Raw genomic sequence first — 22,706 nt, 5'->3', positions numbered from 1 at the left:
GTTCCCCATACATTATGGGGGACCATTGAAGAGGCCACTGTATAATGGGGAGAAGTGAAGAGGCCATTGTATGATGGGGAGCAGTGAAGAGGCCACTGTAAGATGGGGAGCAGTGAAGAGGCCATTGTATAATGGGGAGCAGTGAAGTGACCATACAAGATTTGGCCCAGACAACCCCTTAAAAGAGGTTGTCTATATAAACAGGAGTTATCACTGTAGTGGTCACCAGAGAGGTGTAAAGAAAATAAAAAAAAATAAAAAAAAGTATACTGACCTGTCCCAGCACCCCGTTGTCCCCTGCCTATTCAGTCTCATGGTGGCAACTCATTTCTGGAAATCCTGTACCTATTTGGTCTCAGCGATCACATGAGGTGCAGGGCTCCCAGCAAGGACGCGCCAGCACAAGACTGAATGGACACTGGCGGCGGACAACAGAGACAGGTGAGTATGCTTTTTTTTATTTTTCACCTCCCGCCTGGCACATGAGTTGCTCCAATTCCTAGACAACCACTTTAAAGGATTTATCCATGTTTCTAATATTGATGGCCTGTCCTTAGGATAGACCATCAATATTACATCTGTGATGATACAACAGCCTGGACCTCTGCAGATCAGTTTCCAGGACAGAGCAGCTACAGGTATTGGTAACATTTCTAGGAGCCGCACTGTTCACTTGCCATGCAAGGTGTAGCAGTAGGTTTAGGTAGTGCAGTGGTGTCCATGGTATAGTGCGTGAGCAGCATGGCTCCTGACATGTTATTACCTTTAGCCGTCGTGTCTCGGTACCGCTGATCTGCAGGGTCCTGGCGGTGGGCCCCTAGAAACAATTCCACTGGTGGGCCCTAGACACCCCAGTCCGACCCTGGATGGGTCCCAATACCCTTCTGACCTCTGATCGTTTTGTAACATTTCAATATACAAATGATATAATTTATTTGTTGAAACCAGAATACTGCTTTAAATACTAAAATGAGATTTTATAAAAATGCAAGGTTATGTATGTGTCTTAATAATGCTGAAGTATCCCTTACACAAACTCAGAGGTGAAACCATTCGGTGTCAAATACATATATGTAAAATAGCAGTATCGTTTTATCGTTGTATTATACAGGATTTTATTTGATATTTTTTTATTCTAGGAAAAATTACTTTGAAACTTACTTGACAGTGATCACAGGCAATTCCAGTGACTCCTGGTTTGCAATGACACTTCCCTGTTACATCATTGCAGAATTCTGTACCACACTTAGAACATCTGCACTCTGAAATGGTAACATGGTTTATGAATATAGAACAAAACAGTACAACACATCCAAGTGCACATATATTAGCATAGGCTATTAATATTATAAATGGACCCATTATCATATTTATGTCTACCTAAGTCTGTACTCATTCTGGGATTAGGATTCCAAAGAGTATAAGTATGGTATAAAAGATGAAGAATCCGGTCCAAAAAATGGCTACCCGGCATCCAGTCATGGCATTCCGCTCCAGATTAGGCCCAAATGAATAGGCCTAGTCGGGGGGGAGGGAGTGTCGCGCGGCGGATTCAGCCACGGAATCTGCGTCAAGATAGGGCAGCTTGCTTCTTTTTTCTGCGAGTGACAAAAAACTGCTAGCAGAAAAAAAGAAGTGAAGAGCTCCCTTTGAAGTCAATGGGAGGCTTTTTTTGGAGGTGGATTCCGCATCAAAATCCAGACCAAAAAACCTCTTGTGAGCTCAGCCTTAGAGCACGTATTCTGCCCCCAAACCAACAGCAGATTCCACCCTGATTCTGTCTCCCATTGTATTTAAATGGAAGGCAGGAATCATAAGGCAGGATCCTTCAAGAATAAGTATCTAGCTAGGAATCTGGGGCTAATGTCTATCTCAAATTCCTCTTCTGTGGGAACGTAACCTTAGGGTATGTTCATAAGGAACTGAATGCTGTAGAATTTATGTGAGAAAAATCTGAAAAATTGTATAGTAGGAGTAAAACTGAGTAAAATTTTCAGAAATCTCATCAACATGCTGCAGAAAAAAATCTGTGCAGAATATGTACAGAACCTGACCTGCAGTATAGATTTTACAGCTATGGTCACACAGGATATACTGTGCATGTAGCAGATTAGTTACTGGCACAGTTGTCAGCTTTGTACATTATCAGCATAGAGGATGAAATGTTACCATGTCGTATGTTGAGACTAAAACCTGTGGTGTAAACTGACCTGCATTGTGGAATTTCAACCTACACAATACTTGTTGCAAAGCACGAAAGCAGAAGATGAGTAGCAGAGGTTACCCCATAAATGTTGGCACTAACTAATTTTCAATATTTGTGTATTAAATTCACAAAAAAAAAAAAAATTCAGGATTTTACAGGATTACCGTACAGCTTTATATATTTTCTCAGTCCATTTCTTCTGATAAATTTCCTATTTTCCACAAGATAGACATATTGCCAGTGCTGGACTGAGGTTCCTTGGGCTATTAGATGAAATGATTCTGGGAGTCCACCCCCAATAATTAAGAAAAAGACCATAATATCTGTCCAACTAGGGTGTCTTCTATTGGACCATTAATGTATTCACTGGTTCTCTGGTGGGCCAGCATGACACTGTTTAATGTAAAATTTCTACACAACTAAAGTTAATATGGTAATGAGTCAATCCAGAAAACTCAATAAGCATTTTGGAACTGATAAATAAAAACCCTCTCTTCACTTCTTTTACTCCATACCTGTGCAGTTCTTGGCTCTTCTGGCGTCTCCGTAATAGCCTGGTGCACAGCGCTCACAGTGAGATCCAGTGGTGTTATATAAGCAACTGTTGCATTGTCCCGTTACTTCATTACAATCTTGAAAAATCAAGTTGGGATCAGAGTTTCCACTGCAGTCACATTTTCTGCATGTGCCGCCTCTCAGTAGTGGGTTGCCATAATAGCCTGGGGCACACCTAAAATAAAAATGAGTAACCATAACAAACTGTACTCTTCAGATGAAGCCACCTTGTAAATCACATTGTAATGTGGAACACGGATTGATTTAACATTTCAGTGAGACGTGAAAAGCTCTTGATGGCAGTGTTTATACTACATGGTTACCTGCTATTTATAGGGCAGCACCATTTCAAGAGGGATACTGGAATATTGGAAATAAGTACCCTAGATACTGGACCTAAGGCAGTCAAAGCCAATTGTTGGAACTTTATAAGGCATATTGGTAATCACGTTTTCTGCAGCGATTTTCATTGCATTTTTGTTGATTTTTTTTCTGTGGACTTTCTTCACATATTATTATTATTATTTATTTATATAGCACCATTAATTCCATGGTGCTTTACATTTGGGGGTTACATACAAGTTGGGGTTACATACAATATACAGAATATACAGGTAGATATAATACTAACAGTGACCGACTGGCACAGTGGGGTAGAGGGCCCTGCCCGCGAGGGCTTATAATCTATGAGGGAAGGGGGGTAGAGACAGAAGGAGAGGGGGAGACTGTACAGATGGTGGTGTGGTGATAGTGTTATTGGAGGTTGTAGGCCTTCCTGAATAGGTGAGTCTTCAGGGCCTTCTTGAAGCCTGTGATTGTGGGGGTCAGTCTTATGTGTCGTGGTAAGGAGTTCCAGAGTATGGGGGATGCACGAGAGAAATCTTGGAGACGGTTGTGTGAGGAGCGGATGTGGGCAGAGCGGAGTAGGAGGTCGTTGGAGGATCTGAGGTTACGTGTAGGCAAGTAGCGGGAGATTAGTTCAGAGATATATGGAGGGGACAGGTTGTGGATGGCTTTGTATGTTAGCATTAGTAGCTTGAACTCAATTCGCTGGGCTATAGGTAGCCAGTGGAGGGACTGGCAGAGTGGAGCAGCCAATGAAGATGGGGGGTGAGGTGGATTAAGCGAGCAGCGCAGTTTAAGGTGGACTGGAGGGGGGCGAGGGTGTTAGCTGGGAGTCCATGGAGAAGGGTGTTGCAGTAGTCTAGGTGGGAGATTATGAGGGCCTGGACGAGCATCTTGTTAGTTTCCTGGGTGAGGAAGGGGCGAATTCGGTGGATGTTCTTGAGCTGGAGGCGGCAGGAGGTGTTGAGGGCTTGAATATGTGGCTTGATAGGGAAAACACCAGCATTTCCACAGGTATAATTGGCATGCAGCAGCAAAAACGCTGAGTTTTCACAATTTGTACTTTCTATTGGTACCAATGTTTCACATGTGTACAGTCCTATGAAAAAGTTTGGGCACCCCTATTAATCTTAATCATTTTTAGTTGTAAATATTTTGGTGTTTGCAGCAGCCATTTCAGTTTGATATATCTAATAACTGATGGACACAGTAATATTTCAGGATTGAAATGAGGTTTATTGTACTAACAGAAAATGTGCAATACTGAGTGGAATCCATGAGACCCTCAACTTTAACAATGCAAAGCATGATGGAACCTCCACCAAATTTTACAGTGGGTAGCAAGTGTTTTTCTTGGAATGCTGTTTTTTTTTGGACGCCATGCATAACGCCTTTTTGTATGACCAAGCAACTCAATCTTTGTTTCATCAGTCCACAGGACTTTCTTCCAAAATGAAGCTGGTTTGTCCAAATGTACTTTTGCATACCTCAGGCGACTCTGTTTGTGGCGTGCTTGCAGAAACGGCTTCTTTCTCATCACTCTCCCATTCAGCTTCTCCTTGTGCAAAGTGCGCTGTATTGTTGACCGATGCACAGTGACACCATCTGCAGCAAGATGATGCTGCAGCTCTTTGGAGGTGGTCTTTGGATTGTCCTTGACTGTTCTCACCATTCTTCTTCTCTGCCTTTCTGATATTTTTCTTGGCCTGCCGCTTCTGGGCTTAACAAGAACTGTCCCTCTGGTCTTCCATTTCCTTACTACGTTCCTCACAGTGGAAACTGACAGGTTAAATCTCTGAGACAACTTTTTGTATCCTTCCCCTGAACAACTACAGTTAGGGCCAGAAATATTTGGACAGTGACACAATTTTCGCGAGTTGGGCTCTGCATGCCACCACATTGGTTTTGAAATGAAACCTCTACAACAGAATTCAAGTGCAGATTGTAACGTTTAATTTGAAGGGTTGAACAAAAATATCTGATAGAAAATGTAGGAATTGTACACATTTCTTTACAAACACTCCACATTTTAGGAGCTCAAAAGTAATTGGACAAATAAACATAACCCAAACAAAATATTTTTTTTTTCAATATTTTGTTGCGAATCCTTTGGAGGCAATCACTACCTTAAGTCTGGAACCCATGGACATCACCAAACGCTGGGTTTCCTCCTTCTTAATGCTTTGCCAGGCCTTTACAGCCGCAGCCTTCAGGTCTTGCTTGTTTGTGGGTCTTTCCGCCTTAAGTCTGGATTTGAGCAAGTGAAATGCATGCTCAATTGGGTTAAGATCTGGTGATTGACTTGGCCATTGCAGAATGTTCCACTTTTTTGCACTCATGAACTCCTGGGTAGCTTTGGCTGTATGCTTGGGGTCATTGTCCATCTGTACTATGAAGCACCGTCCGATCAACTTGGCAGCATTTGGCTGAATCTGGGCTGAAAGTATATCCCGGTACACTTCAGAATTCATCCGGCTACTCTTGTCTGCTGTTATGTCATCAATAAACACAAGTGACCCAGTGCCATTGAAAGCCATGCATGCCCATGCCATCACGTTGCCTCCACCATGTTTTACAGAGGATGTGGTGTGCCTTGGATCATGTGCCGTTCCCTTTCTTCTCCAAACTTTTTTCTTCCCATCATTCTGGTACAGGTTGATCTTTGTCTCATCTGTCCATAGAATACTTTTCCAGAACTGAGCTGGCTTCTTGAGGTGTTTTTCAGCAAATTTAACTCTGGCCTGTCTATTTTTGGAATTGATGAATGGTTTGCATCTAGATGTGAACCCTTTGTATTTACTTTCATGGAGTCTTCTCTTTACTGTTGACTTAGAGACAGATACACCTACTTCACTGAGAGTGTTCTGGACTTCAGTTGATGTTGTGAACGGGTTCTTCTTGACCAAAGAAAGTATGCGGCGATCATCCACCACTGTTGTCATCCGTGGACGCCCAGGCCTTTTTGAGTTCCCAAGCTCACCAGTCAATTCCTTTTTTCTTAGAATGTACCCGACTGTTGATTTTGCTACTCCAACATGTCTGCTATCTCTCTGATGGATTTTTTCTTTTTTTTCAGCCTCAGGATGTTCTGCTTCACCTCAATTGAGAGTTCCTTTGACCGCATGTTGTCTGGTCACAGCAACAGCTTCCAAATGCAAAACCACACACCTGGAATCAACCCCAGACCTTTTAACTACTTCTTTGATTACAGGTTTACGAGGGAGACGCCTTCAGAGTTAATTGCAGCCCTTAGAGTCCATTGTCCAATTACTTTTGGTCCCTTGAAAAAGAGGAGGCTATGCATTACAGAGCTATGATTCCTAAACCCTTTCTCCAATTTGGATGTGGAAACTCTCATATTGCAGCTGGGAGTGTGCACTTTCAGCCCATTTTATATATATAATTGTATTTCTGAACATGTTTTAGTAAACAGCTAAAATAACAAAATTTGTGTCACTGTCCAAATATTTCTGGCCCTAACTGTATGTTGAACAATCTTTGTTTTCAGATCATTTGAGAACGGACTGTCCAAGCTCGGCCACCATCAAACTTAACTGAACTTGAATTGTTTTGTAAAGAGGAATGGTCCAAAATCCCTTCATCCAGGATCCAGGAACTGATTAAAAGCTACAGGAAGCGACTAGAGGCTGTTATCTTTGCAAAAGGAGGATCTACTAAATATTAATGTCACTTTTCTGTTGAGGTGCCCATACTTTTGCACCGGTCAAATTTTGGTTTAATGCATATTGCACATTTCTGTTAGTACAATAAACCTCATTTCAATCCTGAAATATTACTGTGTCCATCAGTTATTAGATATATCAAACTGAAATGGCTGTTGCAAACACCAAAATATTTAGAACTAAAAATTGAGATTAATAGGGGTGCCCAAACTTTTTCATAGGACTGTATCTGTTTGATCACTCTTTATTGTTATTTTTTGAAGAAAGCAAAGTGACCAAAATTAATTTATTTGTTCATTACAGTATATTTCCTTTTTATTGTGGGATTTTTTTTATAATGGGATTCCCATCCACTTTACCCTAATTGTAAAATGCTGTGATTTTTCCTGCGGCCTTTCCATCCCGTGGGGTCCCGGCCTTAAATGGTTTTTAAAAATCCCATAATGAAACTTGAATATGTGATTGCTTGATTGCCTGTACAACATACTGCAATACTTCTGTACTGCAGTATACTGTTCATTTTCCTAGTTGCCTATGAGGTCCTTTTTCTGGTGATCACTACTGATCATGGTCACACTAACTGGACCTAGCAGCATTTAATTCACAACAAAGCTGCCTGCAGAGCAGAAGAAGCTTGCAGGCAGGTCACAGCACTGAAGCACACAGAGCCCCTGCATTCATGCCAGGCTTGCTAGTTAATTGTAGTATGGCTCACTACACACTTTCTGGGAATCTGTTCTCCCTTCCTGGGAGCAGTTAAGCTGAGTTCACACAGAGTTTTTTGGCAGCGGATTTTGAACCCTTATGAAGAATAAGGGTTAGAAACAGAAAATATATAAGACTCCTCCCACCAGGATAAATAAAGATTTGCAAGGGAAGGGGAAAAAGGGGAGCCCATGGGGGCTCCACAAGTCTGCAAATAAAATTTAGTGTCAAACATAAAATAATTATGTTTTAACAAAAACTCTACAATTTGAATAATAAACTCACATAACTCAGGAATATAATTACTGTATCGATATAAATGATACGACAGTGCCACCACAGCAAGATCATGGGGAATACTCGAATATAATGAGTTGACGTCGCATGTCAGCCACGAGTCAGAGGGACCCCAGGAAAATCCATCCAGCATTCCAAGTAGTTCTTTAGAGTCCTTAACATATCCAGGGATCCTCCTGACCAGCAGCTGCAAGAGATCATCAACCCACGTACACACTCTTTCGCTGTAAGAGTTTATGCTTGCGATTATGGGACGCAATGGAGGTGGAAATACAGATTTATGGATTTTAGGTAACCCGTGAAAAATTGGAATAACAGGGAATTTATTTAGTAGAAATTGTTGTTTATTTTCAGGAATAATTCCTAGGCTAACTCCCTCCTTAACAAGATTTTCCAAACCCTGGCTGAAAACATGCGTAGGATCTTCACTTAACAGTCTGTATGTTTTCTGGTCACTCAACATCGTTAAGCATGTATTTTTATAGTCTGCAGTGTCCATAACCACCACCTTTCCCCCCTTATCTGCCATTTTTATGACAATCTGCTTATTATTTTTTAAAACCTGTAAAGCTTTTCTCTCTGATCTATTTAAATTTCGATGTAATTTGTTACCATTAATATTGTCCCGTAATTTATTCAAATCTCCCTCAACTTTTTGCTGAAAGAGACTATAAACAGGACTACGAGATTTAAGGGGGTAGAAGGTGGGGTTATCGACCCTTACAGATGTAGTAAGAGTATCCTTAACAGGACCATCATTATTTGCATAGGAAAGATCCATTAGTTGTACCATGGTAGATTGTTCCTTAAAGCCAAGACCTGTAAATTCATTATGTACATAGTCTTCCATGATTGGAAGATGAACAGGTTCAGCTGATTTTTCCTCTTCAAAAAAATGTTTTTTTACCGTCAAAAGGCGAATGAACCTGTTTACATCTAATAAAGTTTGGAAGACATTAAAGTCCGCTGTCGGCACAAACTTTAACCCTTTTGAAAGGACTTGTAATTGGTCTTGAGATAACACTACCGATGATAAGTTGATGACATCCTGGAATGTAGAAGTTACATCTTTCTCTGATAAGTCCTGGTCCAGTACCTTTTCTTGGGATCCTTTCCGATGTTTAGACGGCCCGGCGTCCCCGTTTTTTGGATGGCGATTCATGTTGTTAGAGGGGCCCATATTTAATTCAGAAGACTCCGTAGAATAATTAGAAGAGGCCCCGTTCCTATTTGATTGTGAGTTATCTGAATCGCTAGAGAAAGATACTCTTCGTTTGGACTCATATGTATTTAGACGTCTCCTTTTTAGGATAGATTTGGGTGTAGACGATCTTTGGAATGATCGTATTTTATAAACCGAATCTGTAGCATAATCATTCAAGTCCCGTGAAAATTTTCTTTTTTTTGTAGCAATTACTTGGGTTTCCAGTTTTTCCATCTTAGTCATAATGTTGCTTTCTACTTCTTTGAATGTTTGGGAAGTTTTTATAGGTTCCAGTTTCTGCATCAAATCTTGCATTTCCTTCTTAACCATTTGAAGTTTTTTCTGTTCATTATCCACTATTAGTTGCATTAATCTTAAAGAACAATCGGTTAAAATTCCATTCCACATTTTTTCAAAGTCCTCATTGTAGATGAAGGTTGGGAATTTTTTAATCCGTAGCCCTCTCGGGACCATATTTTTAGCAATATATTGCTCTAAAGTTGTAGAATCCCAGAAAAGTTTTAATTCTTGGGTTGCAAGTTTCTCCCATTCGAAAAACGCATCATCATATGTATGGTCTGTATCCTGGTCTAAGGATGCTTTCATTCCAAAAATTTCTGCTACCATAGCAGCACGAGTCAAATTTGAATTTCCACCTTCTGAGGACATTGTAATATACTCAAATAGAGGAGCGAATTTACAGTCCACCAACAAAAAAATGCAAAAAAGGAAAAAACGCTCAACTCTATAATTAAATATGAATGGAATTTAAGTGATAAGGGGTGCACGGAACCTCCGACTGAGAGGTGATTGTGACTGGAAACCAAAATAAAAGATCCAGCACGCCCCACACTGATTAATAAATAAAATATAACTTTTACTTCACATTATTAAAAAAGAAAAAAGAAGTTTTTTTCTTACAGCATGGATCCAGAAGATAAAAGCATGAAGGCCTACGCGTTTCGAGACACATATGTTGGTCTCTTAGTCATGGCATAAAGTCTGCAGATTCAGGAACACATTTATAGCCTTACAAATTACGCTCACTGGTGATAACAATCAAGTATATGAAAAACAACTGCGTTTGTGACGTCAATACAAATTTGTAGAAAAACAACAACAGAACACATAGAAACACACAAACTATGCAAAAAGAAGATCCAAACAGCATATATCAAATTTCAACCATTTCTAATGAAATAAATAATTACAATGTCCATCTAGAACATTGTCATATTCATGTAATTATATATTAATCCATTAAGACACATTATATGGAATAGCATCCAACAAACCTCATCCTTAATCCTCCATGTAGGGAAATGTAACAAGGTAGTACTGTAGTACCCACCCCGTTATAAATAATTAGTAAAGAAAAAGATACACTCACCCCAATCATAAAGATGTACACCTCCATGTTCTGTTGTTTGTGTACCGGGGAATTATGGTCACGTGTTGTATACACATGATCGTATTAAAAGATCACATGATCGGATGAGTAAGGATTTCTATTGGTCAAATGACATCCCATAGAAGACTATGTACATAGCTGCTGGATGATAAATTGTGGTGACGTAATGTATACACGTGATCGTGTTAAAAGATCACATGATCGGATAAGTAAGGATTTCTATTGGTCGAATGATGTTCCATAGAAAATTATGTACATAGCTGCTGGGTGATAGATCAACTGTTAAGTACTACAAAGATTAAAAAGGTAAGTACAAACATTATAATGATGAAACCGATAAAAATTTCTATTAATTGGATGAAGTTCCACAAATTATGAAAAAAAACACTGACAAATAAATAAACAATACTAATATATTGAAAAGGTAAATATAAACATCACATGACGAAGAATGTTAACTGCCTTATGGATACCTATAGAATACACAAAAATTAGTATTTTGATTGGCCATATATTTTTTTTTTGAAAGATGAATATTTAATAGATCAGTGACAGATCCTGTCTGATGTTCAAACCACTTGGGACTCTGGTATTCAACTTCCAGATCCAGAAAGCCTCCCGTTTGAGAAGTAACTTTCTGTGGTCCCCTCCCCTTATTGGTTGTGGTACATGTTCTATTGCATAGAAAGTGAACGATGTAGTATCACCACCATGCTGTGTTGAAAAATGTTTAGAGACATTTGACATTTGATCAGTGGCGGGCTTTGAGCAATCTGTCAAATGTTCCGATATTCTAATTTTAATTTGGCGGATAGTACAACCTACATATAGGAGATTGCAAGATTTGCACTCTATGATGTATATCACAAATTTACTATTGCAATTTAGATATTCCGAAGCTGAGTTCACACAGAGTTTTTTGGCAGCGGATTTTGAGGCGGATTGCGCCTCAAAATCCGCTGCCAAAACCGGCTCCCATTGATTTCAATGGGAGCAGCTTGCTTCTTTTTCCACTACCTAGTAGCAGAAAAAAAAAGCGACATGACCCTTCCTGCCGCGGATTCCGTGGCTGAATCAGCTGTTGCGTCCGCGGCACAAGGCTCCCTCTCAATTAGGCCCATTCATTTAGGCCCAATGTGGAATGGAATGCCACGACGGGATGTTGGTGCACTGCAGTGATTCTGAGGAGGCCTCTGCAACAAAATCCGGTCCAAAGAACTCTGTGTGAACTCAGCCTTAAGGTTTCCCAGGTAACTGCATTGTTCACCAGTCTATATTCTCTACAGCCGTGTGTTTGCTGGACTCTGCTATGTGTGTGCTCTAGCACGGCAGGACCTGCGCCCCTCCCTCACTTGCAATATGTCAGACATGTCTTTCTTAATTGATGTGGCTATAGCCACATTCAGTCTTCAGGCCACTGGTGCGTTCAGTTCTCTGTAAGTGCAACACTGATTCGTTTCAGCTACATTTCATTAATGACTGTGCAGTTTTCCTGTTACCATTGTGGCCAACACTTTTGCCTTCTGTGTTTTATAGTACCACCAAAGTGAATAAGATTCTGGATAATCCCATCCACACATTGAAAAAAAGGCTTCTGTAAGGGTTGGTTCACACTAGTGCTTGTATTCTGTCCGCAAGGAGTCCGCATGGAGACCCCCCTGGATGGAATGCAATCGCAATTGCAAGCGATGTGCTTGCAAAGCACATGGAGCCCATAGACTATAATGGGCTCCGTGTGCTTGCAGCGCACGAATGAATTGTGCGGGCAGTGCGCGGCAAGCACACAGAGCCCATTATAGTCTATGGGCTCTATGTGCTTAACTGCACAGCGCTTGCATTAGCGTTGGTATTCCGTCCGGTTGGTTTCCCTGTGGACGGAATACAAGCGCTAGTGTGAACCAACCCTAAAACTGCCTTGCAACATGTCAATTTTAGCTGCAGAAACACAAGTGTTTTCGCTATAGATTCAATAAGGAAAGAAAGAACAAAGAGGAGCACAGCAAAAACTTGCTAAAAAAATTATGTGGAATAAAATACAATGCCTTTTTTTGCTGCTGTCTGGTCCAGCGGCACCTTGGGACTTGTTCCAGTGGAAGCCCCCGCCACACATGACCACTGAGGCCAATCAGTGACTTCAGCAGTCTAAGGGGGCATTCACACGGAGTAACGCGGCGCTGATTCTGACACGATGACGCTAGGTTCACACCTGCGTTCTACTCTCCGTTCTGTGGTTTCCGTCTTCTGCATGCCAGAAGATGGAAAGCACAGACTGGGTCCGGCCGTGAGCGGCGGTGAGCGTTTTATGCTCTCCGTCGCGAAACCGGATTTTTAAATCCGGACACAGAGTACTGCATGTCCGACTCTGTGTCCGGATTAAAAAACCCGGTTTCGCGGCGGAGAGCACAAAACGCTCACTGTCGCTCACGGCCGGACAGCTTTCTCACCCATTCTGTTTTATGCAGGAAACGGATACCTGCAGTACGGAGAGCACAACGCAGATGTGAACAAGCCCTAACTCGTAGCAGAATCAGACCTAATAAAAAGACTCCCATTGTCTTCAATGGGTTTCGTTTTCCACACGGTACAAATTGAAATCAATAGGCTAAAAAGCATCCCATTGATTTCCACAATGTTGGGCCTTAGCCTGAGGGAAGCAACTTATGAGACATGGTAAAAATCTAGACAGTGTGGCCCTTTTGTCCCTTAGGCCTGGTTCACATCTGCGTTCGGGTTTCTTTTCGGGGAGTCCGCTTGGGGACTCCCCCATACAGAAACCTATACACATTAAAGTGCGGTTACCTAAGAAAACCACAAGGATCCCATAGACTATAATGGGGTTCAGGTGGTTTCTGCTTGCAGGACTTTTCTCTGCATGTTTCATGCGGAAACTGAGCAGAAACTACCCAGACCCCATTATAGTCTATGGGGTCTGCAGGTTTCCCAGGTAACTGCTTTTTAATGAGCATAGGTTTCCATTCGGGGGGTCCCTAAGTGGACTCCCTGAACAGAAACCTGAACGCAGATGTAAATAGGGCCTAAATGGGAGATATCAGTTGTCCCAAATACATATTAGATTGTTAAAGCATCCAAATATCTAATGCATAAGTTAAGTTCCATTCACGTGACCAATGTTAATGGCTGTGTGCTGGACGCTCTTTCAACAGCTGTCACGCATCACGCAGCAGTATTAAATTTAATACATGTGAACGAAACTGTAAAATGTAAGAGAGATCTGGGAAAACAAACGCCTCTCAAATGCAAAATGACTGCGATAAATGGCTGTTTTGTCCATCAGTCATATGAATTTCTATGCCTAGCTTACCGCTGACATTTGCAGTTGTAAGTGTACATACAATACATTACTTATGATGAGAACTAATAATCTGCATGAGGTCATGTATGTGAAAACTAAAAATGCATTCATACCTATCACATTGCTTTTGGCCTATCAGCAATGCAAAGAATATTCAAAGAAATATCAGTTGACCAAGGCTAATGAAATAGACAGGGACTCTCTTACAGGGATTGTTAAAAGAAGTTTTTCATCTCCAGAATGTCCCCAAACCAATAATGTGCTGTGTATTGAGCTTTATTATCAGCAGAAAAATATATTTTTGTGACCATAACCTGATGAAACAATGCAGCTTATTATGAATATGCAAATCAGACTGTAAGTGAAGCAGGTAAAGGGGGGACTTTAATAATTCCCCCCAAAAAACAAACAGTTGTGTTATATAATAGAGGCTCTGGATGTGAAGTTGATTGGAGTGGTAAAGAAATGGTTTACATGGCAGTTCCAAAATGATTTGGGGTTAAGTATAGTAAAATAATGCTGTGGAATGAGACAGGGCTACATGAGGTGGGGTCCCTAAAGAAACCCTTCTTTTGTTTATGTAGAAGGGATGAAGACTGTACTGACATCTATATTGGTGAGACATTTGACTATCTACTGCTACGGGTACTACAGAAGAATGTTCAAACTTTTGCTATGAGACCGTGTCATCATGACTTATTAGGGTCCATTCAAACGGAGGAAGTTGGCGCTGATTCTGGTGTGGAATCCGTGTCAGAATCAGCGCTGAAAAAAAAAGTCTCCCATTGACTTCATTGAATTCCATTTTCCGTGTGGAAACCATTGAAATCAATGGGAGGCTTTTTTCCCCATTGATTTCAACAGGTTCCACGTGTAAAATGGAACCCGTTGGAGTCAGGAAGTCAATGGGAGGCTTTTTTTTCAGCGCTGATCCTGATGCGGATTCTGCACCAGAATCAGCGCCAACTTCCTCCATGTGAAAGGGCCCTCACCTACAGTGTTCAGCTTATAGCTAATGATTCAGCATCCAGGACTTAGGATGTTTGGACTATCTGTGTAGAGTAGGCATGTTTTTAGTAATGTTTTTTGTAAATTGTGATCTCTAGATTTCCATCATACGGTGTGAATCGTATCGTGTTTTTCTTTTAGTAAGTGAAGTTTCTTGTGATCCGCTTGTGTCTTCTATTTTTGCAATCCATTATTCCTTTCTTCTGGTCCATTGGTGGACTAGAAGAATGAACTGACTGGCACAGATATGAACATAGCCTTAGAGAGCAGCATGTATAAGGAATATGTTTTGTACTTGCCTTTCACATTTGGGCCCAGCAAAGTTTTCTTTACAAATGCAGCGTACCGAACCTCTCTTCAAAGAACAGGTAAGAGCAAAACTGTAAAGTAACAGGAAGAAAAATACATGAAAATAGTTACATTGTATCTGTAAATAATTGTGCTAAATACATGATATCACATGCTGAGTAATTCACAACTAGGAAGGATCCCACACAGTATAATAACCTGGATATCCTCCTATTTTCTCGTAATGTGTTGTTGTAATGCTGTATTTCCTGTGATTTTAATACGTAGACCATAGATAATTCTTCCTCTGCTGCACTGTGTATGCATGTGTCTGACACAAGGGAATTTTAGCCCCAAACTTGGATGAGTAAAGGCTGGAGCTGCTAGAACTGTTCACTGTTTTACTCTACTTTAAGAGCTATGTCAGAGTTGAACTTGTGCAGAGATGGGACATCTGGTGTAATGAATAGAGATTGTTACATCTGCTTCATCCTAGTACAAGCTAATCACAATCTGGTTCATGGGAACGATACAGGAAAGTTACTGTTCCCATCAGAGCTCTTATGAGATCATATGTTTTGTCACTCCACTTCTGCCCCTAGAGGAAAAATAAACTCTCCAAGCTCCTGACAGAGGAGACATTGGAACATTTCAGAGCATGCTCAATAACTGGAATTGCCATGGAAATGTCAAAGACTAAGAGATTTTATTAAAGATAGATTATAAAGTATGTTCACATTGTGCAATTTTCCAGTGGCCACAGGATATTTGTTCTCTGTGGTTTCTTGGGAAGGGGGTTAATGTAACTCCACAGAAATGTGGTATAAAGATGAGACACATATCGTGTTGCAGGAAGGAAGACAACTGATGTGTACAAGGCTCAAGATTGCATGGCAATCCACACACCCTCCCAATTCTCTTTACAGCAGTTGTAAAATGGATCAATCACACATGTCTGCCCTAAAGTGGCTACAACTAAACATATAGGTTATTGACAGTGGATCCATTATTGATACCAAGATTAATGCACACTTTCCTGGGTAATATAATGCAATGGAGAGGTTTAATCTACTTTTTTAGTGGTCTTAGGCTGAATTCACACGGAGTAAAGTGGAGCGCGATCTGGCACGTATACGCGTGTCAGCAATTTGCGCGCTCAAAAAGATCCCATTAATTTCAATGGGAGTTACGAGCAAAATTACGAGCACAAAATTGCGCAGCGTATACACTCGTAACTCCCATTGAAATCAATGGGATCTTTTTGAGCGTGCAAACTCTGACATGCCGTATATGTGACAGATTGCGCTCCACTTTACTCCGTGTGAATTCTCCCTATAAGGTCGTGAAGGGTTTATTGGTGGCTCCATTGGTTGTCTATTTTAGTAGTGGGTTTAATGCATGATCTTCTGATCATCCAGGAGGCATTAATGTATACTACCCTTGTCATATGGGGTTATTAATATTTACTCTATTGTGGTATAATGAACTGCTTAGGCTTTAGCAATGTTTATACAAGGGACAAAGAGGATTGTATATTTGTGACTGAAGGCCCCTACTTTATTGGTGACAATGGTGACTGGCAGACAAAGATTTGTAAAACCGCTGGATTTGTTTTATCGAAGATGAGACAGATTTAAATTAGATCAATTTACAACATAAATGACGCTGACCATACACTTTAGAATGATGCCAACCAACAGGAACATTGCCTGACTACCTGGTACACATGTACGATTAGTGGAGTATCTATATAATCTCACTGAGAGAGGAGTAAGTCACCGGTAGAGATGAGCGAACACTGTTCGGATCAGCCGATCCGAACAGCACGCTCCCATAGAAATGAATGGAAGCACCTGTGATGCCGGCTGGCCACCGGCAAAGTCAGCGTCACAGGTGCTTCCATTCATTTCTGTGGGAGCGTGCTGTTCGGATCAGCTGATCCGAACAGTGTTCGCTCATCTCTAGTCACCGGTAGACAACTCAGACTGTGGCTTGCTGTAACTCTAGTGAGATTAAAGTAAACTGCCATATTAAAATATAACATGCCCAACTCTACTTTCCCATGACATCTGAACAGAGGTCAGAGTCAGGACTCCCCCATATATATTAGATAGATGGCTGGGCCTCATTGACTTTTATCTAGTGTGTATAAGCATCTTTTTCTTATTTGATTGGACAAAAATTGTGGTAGATGAAGATTCATTTAAGAAAGCAAGGATGTTTTACGATACAAGGCCTCACTGAGTTCAGGTTAGAAGATGCACACATTCATTTCAGTCCATTGTTCTGATCCATCATGGGATCAGAACAACTAATTGAAAAACTAATAAAAAGATGTATCTAGGTGGAGCACATTCCGTCACGGGTCATCATTCACTGTAATGTAAAAAATAAGGCAGAAACTTTTTTTCTGTTGTCTGCTTACTTTTTCAGATGGAAGCTAAAGCCTTGCACACATGATTTTATCTTCTGTCTAAAGCAATTCTACAAGATGGAAGAAAGCAGCTGTTTTATATTTTGTTACAGTGAACAAATGTTTTCTCTGTCTGCATCATTCTGTTAGGTTTTCAGCCTGTTGTTCTTATTTTATTATGGATCAGAGGAAAAGATTGAAATGAAGCTGATGTGAACTTAGATGTGTCTATTTAAAGTCTGAAAAAATTGCATTAAGGGAGCCTTCACATGGAGTTTACGCTCCGCTCATTCTGAACGTAAACTCGTTCAGAGTGAGTGGCGTAAAAAACAGATCCCATTGATTTGAATGGGTGCCGGCATACGCGCGATAAAATAGATAATAGATTAAAAAAAAGCCTCCCTTTGATTTCAATGGGTAGCTGTTTTTACGCCGCTCACTCTGAACAAGTTTACGTTCAGAATGAGCAGAGCGTAAACTCCGTGTGAAGGCTCCCTTATATTGAATTAAGTTCGTAGAAACTCTCAACCTTTAAACGTATTCAAGAATATCCCCACTCACTAACAGCAAACATAATCTGGGGGTAAATGGAACATAAAATATGCCAGAGAGCTGCTGAAAATTTCATAATGCCATGATAAGTTTTTTTTGTTTTTTTGTTTTTCTTTTTTACATATGAGGCTTTTTGTGAATAGCTTTTCTCATTAATGATAAATAATCTTTAGACAGTAATATTGACAGCGGTCTTTTTGTTGTTTGCTTTAAAATGACTGTAAGATGTGGTGTTGAAATCACTTACTTGTTAGAGCTAAAATGTAGTGGACAAGGACACTGAAGGCAAGACCTTAACACTCCATTAACCACGTCAGCCATGTATCCTGTTGGACATCTTTCACAATGTGTTCCAGTTGTATTTCTTTGACAGTCCTACACAAAAATATATAGATCAAAAACATAAGCATCAGCAGTATCAGCAACTTTACATTTAACTATCTAGGAAGTCTTCAGTCTGAAATATGGCAAGGTATGTGTGACACCAGCTTAAGACCCTTGTACATAGTCCTATTCTTGGGCCAATTATTGGGAACAAAAGTTCATATAAATGACTGAAGGTTAAAGTGTTGTTATTTTTAATGTCACTCATAAGCTGCAAAAATGGGAGCTCGCCATGTGCCCAATAATAACGGAAGAGCTTTCAGCTGCAGTCATGTGAAAGCCCTGCCAGTTACCATGTTGGCGTAAGTCGCAGATGCATGCCAAGAACACATTGTCCATGGCGCTTTTAAAACATGGAAAGATAGCCTAAACATATGTCTGCATGGCTTATATTTCCTGTCCCTGACTGTTATCCATTCCATTTCTTAATGCCATCTCCACAGTAGGAAGGCTGCATTAATTGAACTCATATGAAAAGACAGATGTATTCGATACAAACGTCACTATGCATACCATAGAAGCTATTGCTTAATGTATCATTGCTTAACTTTCTATGTAGTGGTTTTCATCTCATATGAAATGTTTCATCTATGTAACTAAATAAGCTATTGTTAAAAGGGTATTCTGCAGCATTTCAATATACTAATATTTACTGCTACAACTACTATACAAATCAATGTGTTGAGCAGTGGAAAGCTGTGGTTTCAAAAACATGTGTTTGTCATTTTAGCGGCAGTATCACAAATGTTTTCTCTATATATTTTATATTAAAATGCAGAGAAAAACACAGTAAGGCTCAATTAAAACACAATGCATTTTCGCTGTGTTTTTTTTTTTTCTGCAGTGTTTTTTAGCTGTGTCTTGCTATATGCAACCTTAGCCTGAAGCATTAGCAACCTCCCCAAGAAAGAGCCATCCGCTTTGTAATGTGGTCTGGAAAACTGTATATAACCACAGAAAGTCAACAGTGTTGTATATGCGTAGGCCATTGTGTTGAACGTTATTTTTCTTGGTCAGGAAAACCTACACAGGGGTGTCATAGTCACAGCAGTAACTCCATACTTACAATGTATAACATAACAAAGACCATCTGCAATTTACAAACCATAGCAGGATTTATTTTGGCTTTAGTTCAGCGACTATTGTAAGAAAATGCACACTATGTTCAGTTTATAGAAAAAAACTATAGTACTTTTGCCTTTTAATGCTTTTTAGCAACTTGTTGGAAAGTAAAAACTGAAGCAGAAAATCCTAAGTTATATAACCCAAATATCACACTTATAAAGACTATCTTTCATAGTTGTAACTTGGGTTGTTACAACATAGACATTGGTATCATTTTTGATATACCACTGGCCTAGCTAGGACTTGGATAACCAAGCTCCTATAAGTCACTACAATAAGGTAGTGGTGCTAAGTGTAGTATCATCTTGTCTCTTTTGTGTGCAGTTTTATGCTTGGTTGTTATTTAGTGCCATCATATTCCGCAGCACTTTACACAGATATTGTCAGCAATTTCCCAAGTAGGGCTCACAATCTAAGTTCTCTATCAGTAGGTCTTTGGAGTGTGGGAGGAAGCTCATGAAAATGCAAACTCCATGTAGATTTTGTTCTTGGCTGGATTCAGACCTAGGACTCTAGCGCTGCAAGGCAACAGTGCTAACCACCAAACCACCATGGGACAAACATGTGGCTTTTGAAGAAAGCCAAAGCTGACACAGTGGCACTAGCTAAGCCCCATGTTACAAAACTCAACATGTTTGACTGCTATGGAAAAAAATGCTGCGTTTTACAAGACCAACAAAATGAATGAAATTCTGGGTAACGTCATCCACACATTGTGGAAAAAAGAGCTCTTGAAAGATGTTAATTTTTAACTGTAAAATCGCAGATGTTTTCCCTAAAGATTTTAATAAGAAAAGAAGGAAAGCATCAAAAACTCAATGAAAAATCCTGTGAAAAAAAAGTTGTGTATCTTTCTGCATTTTTCACCGTTTTTAGCTGCATTTCACTATGTGAGGTCATGGTCAGATTTCTGTTTGGGATATGGTAGGATGGGGACATTTCTGTCCAGAGCCTTACTAATCGATGAAGGAGTCTAGAGAAAAATAAATATGTTGTGTTGTTTTGGACCTAGCTAAAATTACTTCATGTTTAAAGGGGTTTTCCCATCTCAGTGTTTCACCAGTTTTCCTGTTGTCTCTTCCTCTCACTTCCTGTATCCCCCACACCTTGCTGAACAGGACACTATGAAGTATCACAATACTTATGCAGATTGGATAATCTGCACATGCTTGTACAGAAGTACTCAGTGTTATCTGTGTGTTTACATAGAGAGATAACAGACCAGGCTTTATCAGCAAACTGCAATTAGCTGAATGGATTGCCCTGCCAGCAGTGCAGTGAGTGATGTCACTTCTCCTATCTCCCAAGTCTGTGATTATGGTAACACTGAGTATAGGAGGAATAAGTTCACATAGCAGGAAAACAAAGCAGAATTTCTAAAGCAATATACTTAGGAAATTTATTCAATTTACATAAACTACCAGTATAGATAGGATCCTTGAAATGGAACAACCCCTTTAACCACATGTAACAGAAGGACTTGTTAATTTTTTTCCCCCTCTCTTTTCCCTAATGCATGGGCTTATTCACATACTTTGGTAATGTTTTAGGGTTTGAGTAGGTGGAATCGCTGCATAAGCTCTCACCAATAAGAGAATCTGTTTAACTGGCTTGGCCTACTATCTCCATAGGCCCCCAAACACCTTCATATTATTATTAATTTAGCTTAATTGTATAATGCCATCATATTCCTCAGTGCTTTACAGACATTGTCAGTCACTGTCCCACATAGGGCTCACAAGCTACATTACCTATCAGTATGTCTTTTGAGTGTGGGAGGAAACTGAAGTACATGGAGAAAACATACAAACGCAGGACTTCAGCACTGCAAGGGTAGAGTGCTAACCATTGAGTCACCATGCTTCCCTAGCTTCCTAGGCTTCCTCTAAGGTATATACACCTCTGTCTTTGCAATAAGCATATGTCAGGATCTAGTGGTTCAAATACTTTTCTTTAAAAATATATATTTTTTCCAGGCTTTGATCTGTGAAATCAGACTTTTATGCTTCCATTGGCATATCAAAATTACATAGGTAAACATTGAAGCTATCTTTGCATAGTACAAAACAAAGATTTAGTTATATTCCTTCTGTCTTCCTGCCAAAAATGATGAAATAGCGACTACATGGTAGCTTAACATTGAATGGAAGTACAGTCATGGTGAACACTTGTCTTATCTATTCCACATGTGATAATGATCCATGGTCGGTCTGAGAGCGGAAATCCTAGACAAGAAAGACCTTTTTCTTCCATGGTCACAAAATGATCTCATTTATATGGCAGCAAAATGGTTTAGAAAGCTGTAGTATTTAAACATGTCCTACAGCAAAGCTGTCAACAGGGCCCTTATGTGAACCTTACTGGACAAGAGTTTTATTTGTATATTCTGAATTTTAATTGATTTTTTCCATGTGGTTCACACACGTTTCCTAATGTGTCCAAATATTATACTGCAATATATCTATGGGAAAATGATAGATTTACTGAATATAATGTACAGTTATGTATTAAACTGTATCAAAGGCAGCATGTATCATGTAATACAGTAGTTGAAGAGGACCTCTCATGCTACCAAGTACAGAATGCTAAATGACATACAACATTTGAGTGCTACTGTGGCCCTGGAAGGTATTTGTGATTTTGCTCCTATTCTTCAAGTGGGCAGTAACCTTTTATTTTTTCTTAGAAATATTACTAGCCACTTGAAGAATAGGATCACATATACCTATTACCTTCCAGGGGTCATATCTCTAGAATAGGTATATGGATTTTAAAAAATGCCAAATGAATCAGCGACAGTCAAATGATGTAGGTAATTTATCCTTATATACTTGGTGACAAGTCCTCTTTAAGGGTGTATCCCTGCCTATACAATTTATCACCTATCTAGTGCATAGGCGATGAATGCTGGACTGGTAGATGTCTAAACGTTGGGACCTTAAACCCCTGTTTCCCCCAGCCACAAGACCGTGGTTAGGATGAGTGGAATGGAAACAGTGATTATGTATGCAACCCATTGGAGGAAACCTTGGAGCTCCAGTTCTTCTCCACGGCTTGTGCAGTGCTGAGGATTCCTGCAGTATACCTTATAGTGAGAGAGTAGCTGCTCCCCCAGGGCACATCCTAGTTTTGGTATGCTTAAAAGAGGTTGACTTGCAACTTTACTTGAGGCAGAATGCAACATAATAGTTTCCACAAATGAAGGTACACTCCTTGC

The 22,706-nt window shown here is 40.1% G+C and overlaps 1 protein-coding gene across 1 annotated transcript in view; it reads right to left on the bottom strand.

Moving 5' to 3' along the window:
• The window catches only part of LAMA4 (laminin subunit alpha 4), a 131,029-nt gene that overhangs the window by 46,929 nt on the left and 61,394 nt on the right, over positions 1 to 22,706 (bottom strand). Inside the window, exons 3-6 of the mRNA XM_075268127.1 lie at positions 18,228 to 18,355; positions 15,027 to 15,107; positions 2,722 to 2,936; positions 1,162 to 1,262 (exon numbers count right to left, since the gene is read on the bottom strand). Of these exons, the coding sequence (XP_075124228.1) occupies positions 1,162 to 1,262; positions 2,722 to 2,936; positions 15,027 to 15,107; positions 18,228 to 18,355 (525 nt within the window). The remainder of the gene's footprint in view (positions 1 to 1,161; positions 1,263 to 2,721; positions 2,937 to 15,026; positions 15,108 to 18,227; positions 18,356 to 22,706) is intronic.

Source organism: Leptodactylus fuscus, chromosome 3, assembly GCF_031893055.1.
Source record: "Leptodactylus fuscus isolate aLepFus1 chromosome 3, aLepFus1.hap2, whole genome shotgun sequence".
Taxonomy (NCBI): Eukaryota; Metazoa; Chordata; class Amphibia; order Anura; family Leptodactylidae; genus Leptodactylus; species Leptodactylus fuscus.
This window is presented reverse-complemented; position numbering and strand designations above follow the sequence as displayed.